Source organism: Amphiura filiformis, chromosome 1 (assembly GCF_039555335.1).
Source record: "Amphiura filiformis chromosome 1, Afil_fr2py, whole genome shotgun sequence".
NCBI lineage: Eukaryota > Metazoa > Echinodermata > Ophiuroidea > Amphilepidida > Amphiuridae > Amphiura > Amphiura filiformis.
Window position 1 is genome coordinate 4,589,904 of NC_092628.1, and position 13,450 is coordinate 4,603,353.

The 13,450-nt window shown below is 36.6% G+C and overlaps 1 protein-coding gene across 3 annotated transcripts in view; it reads left to right on the forward strand.

Annotated features, from left to right (window-relative positions):
• The window catches only part of LOC140163193 (uncharacterized), a 51,673-nt gene that overhangs the window by 6,888 nt on the left and 31,335 nt on the right, over positions 1-13,450 (forward strand). For 2 of the 3 annotated variants that reach the window (XM_072156894.1, XM_072189855.1), the window contains exons 5-15: positions 575-688; positions 1,006-1,119; positions 1,922-2,164; positions 2,392-2,505; positions 3,610-3,729; positions 6,087-6,440; positions 6,661-6,771; positions 8,047-8,454; positions 10,146-10,250; positions 11,862-12,266; positions 13,095-13,199. In XM_072156894.1, the coding sequence (XP_072012995.1) occupies positions 575-688; positions 1,006-1,119; positions 1,922-2,164; positions 2,392-2,505; positions 3,610-3,729; positions 6,087-6,440; positions 6,661-6,771; positions 8,047-8,454; positions 10,146-10,250; positions 11,862-12,266; positions 13,095-13,199 (2,193 nt within the window). The remainder of the gene's footprint in view (positions 1-574; positions 689-1,005; positions 1,120-1,921; positions 2,165-2,391; positions 2,506-3,609; positions 3,730-6,086; positions 6,441-6,660; positions 6,772-8,046; positions 8,455-10,145; positions 10,251-11,861; positions 12,267-13,094; positions 13,200-13,450) is intronic. The other variant, XM_072163496.1, reaches the window with a different exon arrangement.

Here is a 13,450-nt window from a genome sequence, read left to right on the forward strand (position 1 = left end):
ATGAAGAAACGAAATCTTTTGTGTTCTAATCAATTAGTGAGGCACGGCGCTAGTTTTAACGTGCTAATCAAATGAAGCACGGCGCTAGTTCTTTTGTTCACGAACGCTTTGTGTACAAATCAATAGGGCATGCAATGGGGCAAACAAATCGTGTAAGATAGGCATTACAGACATCTTCAAAGTTCAAAACCCAGTTTAGATTACGAGCCTAAATTTAAGGGTGTGTCATTTGATGTTTATATAACTCATACAAAGATTCTTATTATTTGATTGGTCAATTACTATTGAATATTTTTCTCTTTATAGAAAAAGACTAGTACAATAGTCCATTTTCCTTTGCACTGGCGCGCAGCTACTATGGCAACGCTGACAGACGCGCGAGTATGTCGCGAACGGTGACCACCATTTTCTATAAAGAGCAAAGAGAAAAAATTAGTGCTCTCTATGATTGATAAGTGCCGTATTGCAACTAGGTATATGAATTCGACAAATGTTTCTTTCCTGTGCATCATTCCTTTCAATGTTGTATTACATAGTAACTAGTAATTAGTAAACTTACTTCTATTACTTCAAGATATTGATAAGTGCTCTGCAGAACCATGTCAAAATGGAGGGACGTGTGAAAATGGAATTCTAGAATACTCCTGTCAGTGTGTTCCAGGTTTTACGGGAACCAACTGTGAACAGGGTAAATATGCAAAGTACAAAATCAAAAAACAATACAAAAATTCGATATAATAGCCATATTGTTGTAAATTTAAATTCTAAAGAATTTTAATGTATTCGAATACAGTAAGAGGATATGAGACCTCGACCATGATGGAAAAATGGAACAAACTTGTGTATTATGGATCTCGTTGAAGTGTTAAACAAGAAAAGACTTTACGGTTCAATTGACATCAACACATCTAAATACAGGCTACTTCTTAAAGTGAAACGAAACGCAGTTAGTAAAACTGTATCCTCCATACATAAACTCCCATGTGATTTTTTGATTATTTGTAGAAATTAACGAGTGCATGTCTCGACCATGTTTAAATGGCGGCAAATGCGTTGACGAATTAAATCAGTACAGCTGTGTTTGCCAACGAGGATGGACTGGAATTAACTGCCAATCAAGTGAGTCAACGGATATTGAGTATTATCTGATAGGTTGAGGTATCAGAAAGACATAATTTATCAGGAGAACCATTTTCTATTGATGCACACCGAATTCATTATTACCAACCCTTAAAACAACACAGGTTTAATGACGTCATTAGATGATTCCAATATCTATAATGAAAGACAGAGATAAAAAGACTAGTTTGCGTCTGACGTCACTGTCAATCAAATTCCCTACGATCCATGATTGGGTAATAGCGCGTAAAAGGAAGGTCGATTTATCTGGCGCCGATCGGAGAAAAGGAATAGCAGAACATGGCGAAAAATTACGTACTTTTACAAGGCAAAAAGCAACTTTTCTAGGCATTGTTGACATGGTGCCTTCGCAATAGAAAGTTTCCTACTATAAAGACCTAACTTTTGAGACGGTTTGTATGTTTCAAAGTGCAAAATTAACAACAAGGCGACCGGTTTTCAGCAACTCATATCATCACGAGATTTGTAAACAAACCGTGCTCGAGTTTGATTGACATATGACGTCAGACGTAAACTAGTCTTTTTTTATTTTTATCTCTGTCTTCCAGTATAGGAGAAAGTAGTTATTAATGAAGCTGCTGCAGAGTACAATTTATCTACGGACATGTGTAATCCTTTTTAAATCAAATGACCAGAGTGATTAATCACGTGATTAATCTTACTGTGTACCATACTTATTTTTTAAAATTTATTTGTCAATACGTTTGAATATGTAAGTGAAACAATATTTCTGATGTCAATTTTGAATAATCCTTTTATGTTCTGTTTTCCTCTTCAAAAGTTACTTGTGAAGAAAATGAATTTCTGTGTGATGATGGCGTTGGCTGTGTACTGGAATGTTACCGATGTGACTATATTCCTGACTGTAATGACAACAGTGATGAGTCCGGATGTACTTGTATCCCAAGCATACAGTTTCAATGCTTAAGTGGTGGTTGTGTGCACAACTCGTGGTTATGTGATGATTTCGAAGATTGTTTTGATGGAAGTGACGAATCAAATGATACCTGCCACACTATTGACAGTAAGTTATTATTCATAATTGTTTATCACTATTGGGTGATGCCAATTGTCAAAACAATATTTGTGATGATTGGAAACAACACAACTGTCATCCTCTTAAGTATAATTTATATATTTTTCCTTTATGGGGATATGAACCATTACATTACGCCGAGATGCAACAATATCAGATAGGCCTAATGTTTAAAGTGCATAAGAAGTATGATAATACCTTTGTTATTTTAACAGATATTGACGAGTGTGCCGCAGAACCCTGCTGGAATGGAGCAAGCTGTCAAGATTCAATTAATACCTTTGTATGTCTGTGTCCGCAAGGGTATACTGGAACACTCTGTGAACAAAGTAAGCCAAGTATGCTGGATGAATGCAGCTGAATGTCATGAGATTGTCAGACCAGTGTTTAATTCATAGTTACACTTTCAAAACGGTCACTAGAAAAATGATCAAATCAGATTTGCAATTTGCCTTAAGAGTGCTCTTAACCCTGGAATTATGGAAAAATGTGGGCCTCACAACTGCTAAATTGTTGGTATAAGAATATAAAAGTATACATTTTTAGAATGGCACCGGATTGATGAATTCATCTGTGAGGTCAGATTTGGGCTAAAATGGTCATTTTTGAAAAAAAAATCCCCAAAACATTTTTTCCGGTCAACATAACAAAAAAATTCTTGGCCCGAATTTTTCTTTTTTTTATTAATTTTTAAAAACTAAATAAATTATCTAGCAACTTGTTTTATTTTTGTAAATTTTGACCAACTTCACCAAAATTGTTTGAAATTTGGGCTTTTTAATGATTTTTTTTTGAAAATTGAGCATTTTTGAACATTTTTATTTATAACAATCTACGAGGTTGATGTACTACGCAATAGCCCCTGGAATAGTGCATGATGGGAATCAGGAAAAAAGTTTATATAATTAAAGACATAATTAAAAAGACTAGTTTGTGTATGACGTCCTTTCAGCCAGACCAAAAATGCCTAGCTGCGCCGGTCAGCAACCAATCATGCTGACGTCAGACGCAAACTAGTCGTTTAATTCGATCTTCAGTTATAAAGAGTAACAATTCCAGGGTAATAGCTTGCACTGAGTTAATGTGTTTGATTTATACCTATAGCCCCTACTTTTAGATTCACAAATTTCAGCAGATTTTAAAAGAAAATAAAACATTTACAATTTACAATGTGATTAACCTTTAATATTTGGCACTTATTTTGACCCCTCTATAATGGATTTACCCACTCGTAGAATTAGCCTATACTTTTGGTAGGGGAGAGACATAGAAGCTATTTTGTTCTATTTTATTTTATCGCAAGAAACCGATATGAACCCCAATCCTTCCTCTGCTTTCGCGGTCACGAAAATCTTAAACATGGACATGCTATTTGAAAACTTATTCATATATTTTTTCAATTTAAATTTCGCATCACTAAATAATAATTTCAGACATCAACGACTGTGCCCCAGACCCGTGCCTTAATGGAGGAACTTGCGAAGATGGACATAATGAATACCAATGTCGCTGTCCTGTGGGTTACTCTGGTCCAAATTGTGAACAAGTACAAGGTAAGTACAGGAACAAAGCACACGGTCGATAACTACAGGGTGACCAAGGATGATTAGTACCGGTCAATGCCCAAGTTTCAAAAAAGTGAGCCGAGGTGGGGCTTTTTAAACTTGCTGCATACTTTACGTTGTCAACGTTTTTGTGGATTGAAACAGACGACACGCCGGCACTGTCTGTTTGAGATTTTCGGTACCCTCAATGCGCGCAAAGTGAAGGCATACTATTTTTTGTGAGGTGCATTTTGGCTCTCTTACGCAACCATCATGACCATAAAGGAAAAAGGCACAAAACATTTATAGTGTGCTAGGCTCAGGCACATTCACTCCATAACCTAGCCATTGATTCATGTGTCTAAGCACACTTTACAGGTGACCACTACGGCCAAACAATGCCATATACACTCTCATATGAAAATAAACAATGTTGGGTTCAAAAACCGATGACGGGAACTCTCGCGAGAATTTTAACACTTAGAAATTCAAAATATATATTCTTTCTATCGACACAAAACATTCAAGAATAGTTCCGACTCCCGTCTCCAACGGATTTAGAATATTGTTTCATAACATACTACATACAGGGTGTCCCAAAAAAAAGAGGCCCCACATTGCGCCCTCTTTTTCTCCTATTTCTGAAACGTTGATCAAATATATTTTGGTATGTAAAGAAACCCTAAATCGTTAGCTTTAATAAACCAAAACAATTCTTTCAATCGGCTCACAATTTTTGAAGATATGCCCTCTTTAAGAAATGTACCAGTTTTTCACTCTGTCCACGGATGAGGTTTGGCTACATCAAAGATTTAAACGAAACACACGGTTAATGACATGGGTAAATAATAGCATTAGTCTTGGGAAAGCATTCACTATAAGCGAGGATCACCAGCTAGCTTCAAACATCTTCGCAACCCCGTATTACTGCTGCATTCGCAAGTATCCGGCGCATAAGGCCTTAAGGATGGTACGCAACGCAATTAATGCAATGAGAACTAGGGCTGAAACCTGTATTCGTCACGGAGGCAACCAGGTAGAGGGCAGAGCAGCACAGTAAACTCACTTCAAAAGCCCCAAAGCCAAACTAAACAGCCCTTTTCAGGGCTACCTTTAAAACAAAAAGAGAAATGACTTATGTTGTCAATAAAAAGAAAGCAAGAAACGAGAAAAACATAAGTAAAGAAGTCCCATCCCACATCAATTTTGCCCAAATTAATGACACTTAACAAAATCCATAACCCATAAGCCCACCGGTAAGGCCCATTCCCTTAAATAAAGTTGTTATTTTATAAAGTTATCATCGAGGAATGTTTTATATTCATGAATGGTATATGCACTTTTCAATCTTTGAAGTAGCCAAACCTCCTCCGTGGACAGAGTGAAAAACGGATACATTTCTTTAATAGGACATATCTTCAAAAGTTATGAGCCGATCGAAATAATTGTTTTGGTTTATTAAAGCTAACGATTGAAGGTTTCTTAACATACCAAAATATATTTGATCAACTTTTCAGAAATAGGAGAAAAAGAGGGCGCAATGTGGGGCCTCTTTTTTTTGGGACACCCTGTATTAATAATCAAATTAATGACAAAGTCAATCTTGGCCGGCCCCTGTTAAAATAGATAGAGCCCTGAATGTTCTTATTTAATGGCACACGTTTCGATAGGATCAAACAGTGGTTTAGGTTCCAGATCACTTAGTATATCCTCAAATATGCTGCAATACGAAGAAAAACCACTGAACAACTACGCCACGTGATATTAAAGCTTGAGGCTCAAAGTTTGGCCACAAATGATGACATTATAATTCATTGAAAAAGTCAAGAATGGGCGTTTGTAAGATCTTTAGACATAAGAACATTAGACGCTGCTGCGCGTAGCTTTGTTTGGTGCGAGAGGTTGCGGGTACGAAGCCTGGCACTGGTTAGTACGCTCTCGTGAAAAAATGAGTTAGCTTGCAATTCCCTCGACAAGGAACTTACTACTAATTGTTTCGATGTAACACGGACGAAACATGGGGAGCTAATCATGGCTGCGAAGGTCAATTATGGAATGTCCAGGGCGTGCGCTTCTAAGCTGCAAGTCTGTGTGTTGTTACGCGTATTTAATGGTTTGTTGAATGATATGGGGCCCGTAGTGGCCAATGGCTAGACAATGGGGTGAATGTGCTTGAGCCTAGCACACTATAAATCACTGCGCGTTTTGTGTGTTAAATTTGGGGAAACTCTGGGGTCTGTTGGTGCAGATTTGGTCATAGATTGATGAATGCCATGCTAAGTGATATTTGTTGTTGTTTTATATATCGTTGAATTATTTCAAATCAGTTTACTTCATTGTTCTTTTTCGTTTTTTTTAAAATTCAGTTTGTCCTCTAGAGCCTGAACTCATTATACAAAGAGATGCTAAGATCAATGTGATGTCTTCTAGATATCCTAATAATTACATGAATGATATGCGATGCTTCTGGACAGTGCAAGGCCATGAAGGTGGCAGAATACTGGTGCAGTTCATAGACTTCAATACAGAAAGGTACAATGACAACTTGTACATTGGAACTGCTCAGAATGGAAGACTTTTGAAATACACCGGCAATTCCCTGCCTGATCTGGATGTTTTGTCTCCAGCTGATGCAAGCGCCCTCTATTTTGAATTCTACACAGATGAAATTGTACCATCTCGAGGCTTTCATATTTGTTTGACGAACGTAAATGCAGAAGGTAATGCTAGGATAAAATAACAGGGATTAATAAATTGTATCTAAAAACAACGTAATAACACACTTGGTTCATTATGTACAAAAGTGGCCATTTTAAAAGACCATAAGAGTCCTTCAACTCTCAAACAATACAGTAGGCCACATTTTCATGTTCTTTTAAGGAAAGTTAACTCCTATGGACTCGGGTGCAACTTATATAACAGCTTCTTTGTAATTTTCAGACTTAGTGGTGTGTCCTGGAAATCAGCTTGAAGTGATTGATGTGTCAATGTTGTGTGATGGCTTCAATGACTGTCAGGATAGAAGTGATGAGGGCAATCTTGCAAATTGCTGTAAGTAATATGTATTCAAGAAAATACATGCACACACCCACACCCTCTTGAAGTCCAGTACACTATTCGGTTATTTGATGTGGATTATACTTCATCTGGGACTACGTCCCTTCTCTCTGTCTCTTCTTCCAGTCTCTCCCTCTTTCTTTTTTCGCTTTATATTTTTGTAGACTTTTATAGAGGTTTCAATACCTGTTTTAAAATGGAAACATTTGTATGTGTTATTCATTGTCTAACCATCCGTTATCCATCTAAGAAGACCTTTGTTCGAATGAAGATCGTACGCCCCTTGTCATTCCAAAGAACAACATACTGAGGCGACGGAACGTTCAGTGTCACTGGACCCAGAATCTGGAACAATCTTCCTTCATACATTAGGTCATCTGCCACAGTTGCTACTATCAAACGTAGCCTGAAAACTCATCTTTTTAACCATTGTTGATAACTGTTGCTCTTGCATGTTTTGTTATTATAACACTGGCGTCAGTTTTCTGCTTGTAATGTGCAGTGATCATTTTTGAAAATGCGCTATATAAAAGCCGTTGCATGTATTAATCTCTTTCGATATAAATTATAACAAAGAGTATTGTTACACTTAAAGTTAACATTTAACCCTAACCCTCCTGAATACTACAAAATACTACTTGATATATGCGCTGTTCGTGCATGCATCCCACGTGGTGTGATGACGCAATCGCCCTAAGTGATATATAGGCACGGTTTCGCTGGCCAGCGAAGCCCAAGACCCGTGGCAAAGTGTCAGAGCAAACAACTTCTTTCCTTCTTTTCTCTCTTTATTCTTTCCTTCTTTCCCGTCCCGTCACCAAAAAGCCCCTAGGCGGTTAGGATTAATAAACAGTTCATGAGATCTTTTCTAGAACTAGCCCCGTTCCACAAACCGCGACGCCTCTCGAATAGCGAGCGGAGCGAGCACCGAGCGTAGTTGGAAAATCATCATACAGGTATAATAACTTACAAACCATCTACTATCAGGATCAGCATTTGCAAATAACAGTCCTATTTTGCCACAGTGTACTGTAGGGTCTACCACTAGGTCCACAGTCACCAGCTTATCTTTACAAACCGTTTTTCTTTATTGAGCACGCGTTCTTTATTTTGAGCTGTTATAGTGCCCTTCGCAATGAAGTAGCAAGCTTAAAAAGGAATCATGTTAAAATATTAAAAGCTGAAGAAGCTGTCTAAACTGAAACAGAGCTATTAGATAGGTTTTTTGTGTTTCATCTTTATATGTTTTGCAATGTTTGCATTTGGCAGATGTTTGTGAAATTGGGCCTAACATAACTTTACCTGATAATGGCATGGTATTCAACCTAACATCATTAAACTACCCATCCAATCACTTCACGAGTTATGATAGTGATATCATCTGCCAGTGGTTTGTCACTACCTCAGCTGGGTCGGGAGAAATTCAGGAGTCTGAAGCTAGAAGCAGCATCTACATCCACTTTGTGGATTTCGACTTGTACACAAATGATGCTTACTTATATTTTGGACGTAATGAAGCAAATTGGAGAGAAGTTGCACTAACAGGACGTAGCCTGCCTCTTGATATGATATCACCTAATGGAACTGATATGATAGTGATCACCTTTGAGGTTCGCAGATATGCTTTCCCACGAAGGGGATTTTACATGGAGCTTTCTGAATATACTGATGCAATAGGTGAGTGAAAGTGTTCAGGTCTCTTTTTTTTTCAAAAAAGTTTAAAAAGGAATGAAGGCCAATGAGTTTAGAAGTGAGAGATTAGGAGCAAATGAGAACTTTATTAATTTACAAATAAATAGTATAGAAATAGTATTATGATACTATAGAAAATACCAGAGTTCACAAAATTAGTGCCCCTCCAATGTACACAATCTTTTCAATGCATTTGTGCAAATTTAGTCAAATGTTTTAATACAGGTAGCGGTTATCATGGTTTTTTACAGCATGTTTAGATGGACTGGACTTTTAATGTTTATGTACATGTATAATATATTAATATCCGACTTTGACTTTATTTGGCCTATGCATCTGATTTGTCATGGAGTTATGTTAAGTATCAATTGCATAAATAGCTTAGAAACACCTGAAACAGAGATGTTCTTGTTTTTCAATTACCATATGGGGTTTTCATGCTTGATTCCAGAGGGGGCAAGTTAATAACAGAAGCAGCCATGCAGAGAATAAACTCAAGCGCACTGGGGCGTAACGATATGATTGCTCAAGATATGAAACTTGGCGTAGCTCGTGTGTCATCCTGGGGGAGATGGATAGGGGGTCATGAGGTAGCGGCAACGGGCCTGATGCTGGCGGAGGGGCACGTTTTGGGGCAATATTTTCCTATGGGATTATCTCAATTTTAAAATCTATTGACGCTTCCGCCACCGTCGAGAAAATGTGTTGATTTGAAATAATCCTTGATATCTTTGATGAAATAAATCGATGCTGCTATTACCCTAATGATAATATACAACAATAACTAACAAAAATAATCTCAAAACGCTAGGCACGGCTGTTTGATGTATATAGAATTGGCTTCATTATTAACTAAATGCAAACTATAGATGGCGCTATTTATCCTGAATCATATTTCTTTATTTGAAAGGGTTAGGTGATTAATACCGCCATTAAAACAGCTGGAATAGGAGAAACAAGCAACAAGGAAATTTTATAAACATGTTTTATCAAACAATAAAAGAAATTATTTGTACTAAAAGCTTGAAAGGGTAATTTCCAGTAACTAAATAGCGCCACCAATTTTGGCATTAATACATACATTTTATACCCGAAAAAGCTTTAAAAAATCCAATAAAAGTGAATGATTTTGTAAAAGAGGGGAAATTAAAGTTGAAAATGACTCAAAAGCATCTGTTTACATGAGCACGATATCACTTTTAGCTGTTTAAGCCTAAAATTTGTTTATACATGTTTTGTTTGAAAAACTAATAAATTATCCTATCAAACAACCGTGTAGGCCTACCAATTTCTTTAATATATGGAAAATGAACAAAAGAAATAAAAAAAATATGTTTCCGAACCACCCGTGTTGATGATAGACGTTTCATTTTATAGAATAGACTCACCTTTTAATGGCCAGATACGTTGTCACGTAGGTTGATACGTAGGTCACGCTAGCAACCAATTTGTAGCCTAAATCTATGTCACCTAATTCTAGTCCAAAACCTTACTATATCTACAGCTCTAACCCGTAACTAATCATTTGGCCGACTTACATAACCCTAGTTAGGACGTACCCGATAGGGATATCCCTTTACCTATTATTGGTGGCTGGGGAAAATGAGACGCTAAAATCTCAGGAAAATGTTGATTTGTGAAGTTTAATACATAACCTCTGTTTTTAACCTCTTCAGATTATGTATTCTGTGACAATGATTGGCAGATTTTGGATCGTGATGACTTGATATGTGATGGCATTTATCAATGTAGTGATAGGAGTGATGAACCAGAGGAATGCTGTAAGTATAGACGCACCTACATTTACACAGTATTTCTTTTTTCAAATATCTCAAATTGCATTCTGAATACGAAGTTTGTCCTTCTAATATCAAATAATTTTGAATTTTTGAAATTCGCGATATTATTTAAAAACTGATTTTATGGCAAATTATTAAAAATTGATATTTTTGATATTTAACAGTCTTCGGAGTAAAATTTATAAATCTAATGATATTTATGTAAAGTGTATGTAGCTGGGAGGAAAAGCCGACGATCATTTGAAAATTTTGACTTTTCGTATTAAAGATAATACATTTTTGGGGAAAAAATGTGTATCTTCAATACGAAAGGTCAAAATTATTTACATGGCACGATCAAACTAAAAAATCATAATTATTTGATATCAGAAGGACGTTCCCCGTATCCAGAATGCAATTCGATATGTCTGATGTACCAGCTCCCACAAAAATACTGTGCAGACGTTAATATCTGATTCCTTACGTAGAATTCCTTTTGCAAGCAGTACACGTCTGCTCTCAACATTTGTCAAATCGTCGGCTTTAATACTGTTGTCGACTAGCGGCACGGTGTAATTAAATGCGGGAAGCTTAAGGAGGCCATCAAATCAGAAATACATTTAGAAAATGTGCCGCGAGCCGTAACTTCTTCGCACAACATGCAAAAGTATATATTTTTTTTAAAGAAAAGAAGTCAATGAATCTAAATGTTTTTTGAAAGAAAAAAATCTTATTCAAATGGTTTTGTTTTTAATGTCATTTTATGCAATGGTTTAATATTTTGAAGACTATTGCGGGATTGAGCTTAACATAACTTTATCTGATAATGGCATGGTATTCAACCTAACATCAAGAAACTACCAGTCATTATCTCAGTTGGGTCCGGAGAACTTCTGGGGTCTGAAGCTAGAAGCAGCATCTACATCCACTTTCTGTATATGAACATTCCTATGTGGTGTGCGTTTCGTGTGAGAAGGCCTATGGGAACGTAGTACTTATCAACAAACAGGAGTGCCCATGGCTTAGCTGCTTTAAAAGTATTAAAACAAGAACATATGTTTCAGCTGATGTAGTACCTCCCCTGTGAATTAGTAGGAACCCCAGAGGAGAGAGAAAACAGAGCCCGTACCACCAGTCAAAGTCTCCGCATCATCCGATAATGAGGGCCGATTGTTCCATGAAATGCGACAGGCGACACTGCTACGCAATTACCGCGTATTTTCACGGTCTATCGCGTAATCGCGAAAGCACGCAACGCTCTATCGCGTATACGCAAAGTCACGCAGCGCTGACGTGATTGTTAGACACGGCACGATCGAACAATCGGCCCTCATGAATATGCGAGAAATCACACTATACAATACACGGGGACTTTGACTGTTGATACATGGTCTGTAGTAGTCTGTGGTAGGAACACAATCACATAGCAAATGCTAAAAAGGAAGCATGTGAATAAATTAAAAGCCAAAGAAGCTATTTTAACAGACGTAGTTTACTTGTGTCTATCTATATTATTAAACAAAATATTAAAACTTCTTACCTCATAAAAGTAGTATAACAAAGACAACAGCTTTCATTGTTCATTTTTTTCACGTAATGGTTTTATTTTTGAAGATTATTGTGGAATTGAGCCTAACATCACTTTACCTGATAATGGCATGGTATTCAACCTAACATCAAGAAACATCAATGTCAACATCAAAACTTATGGGAATGAAATGATCTGCCAGTGGTTTGTCACTACCTCAGCTGGGTCCGGAGAACTTCAGGGGTCTAGAGTTAGAAGCAGCATCTACATCCACTTCGTGGATTTCGACTTGCATCCAAATAAAGCTTACTTATATTTCGGACGTAATGAATCAAATTGGAGAGAAGTGGCACTAACAGGAAGTAGTCTGCCTCTTGATATGATATCACCTAATGGAACTGATATGATAGTCATCACATATGAGCTTGGCAGATATGCTTTTCCAGGAAGGGGATTTATCATGGAGCTTTCTGAATATACTGATGACGTAGGTGAGTCGACGTATGTATCAAAGAAGTATAAATGCGACATTGATAAGGAATGAAGTAATGGATTAAGAATTGAGAAATTGGTAGCAAAATAATGCTCTATTAAAATGTAATTGCTTACAAGAAGACGAACTACTACTGGGTGGTCCAAAAAGAACTTTACCAACTTTGAAAGGTTAATTTCTCGGAGTTTAGAGTAGCTATTATCAAAACTGTTCATATTCTAAATAGATGTCTTTCTAAGAATATGCGGAGAAAATAGTAGAGGAAAAGAAGCTAAAGTAGAAGTGGGCAGTAGAAGTAACTATAGGTCTATTATATGTTAAATAGATGTAAAGGACGAAGTGGACGAAATAGAACTGGCTAAACGCCTGCCTAATACTCCGGAGTCAGTTATAATGTAGACGCAAAAAAAGTGCCTCACATACCACGAATGACGTTTCAATTTCAAATTATTGCATATTTTAGAAAAAATATCTTTATTATGAGTATTCGATAAAAGTTATATGATGCTTAATCGTTATTCTTAATAAATCAATATAAAGGGGAAAGAAGACTTACGCATCGCACACTAGCACAGCGAAATCAAACATGAAATTACAGATGGAAACATGACAGATACATCAGAGTAAAAACTCAAACATAATTGTCCGTGTGGGGACTTGAACCCCAGACCTCTCGATTGTAGGGCGAGCGCTCGAATCACCAACTCGAAACATGGTCGCCTAATACTATTTTATAAATTATATACATTTTTTTGTTAGTCAAGAAAATATTATATAAAAAATATTATAATAGTTTAATATAAAACCTTGCTTTTAACCTCTTCAGATTATGAATTCTGTGACAATAAATGGCAGATTTTGGATCGTGATGACTTGATATGTGATGGCATTTATCAATGTAGTGATAGGAGTGATGAACCACAAGAATGCTGTAAGTATAGACGCAAGAGCCTCATTAAGGATTGTCTTAACCCTGGAATTATGGAAAGTTATGGGCCTCATAACTGCAATTTAGTCTTAAGTATATAAAAGTATATATATTTAGATTGACATAGACTTGATGACTTTTGGCGCATTTTTTTTCGGACCACGTAACAAAAAACTTCTTGAATCAAAACAATAAAATATTAATTTTTAAAAAGTAGATAAAAATATCTAGGAATCGCTTTTTAATTTTCTATA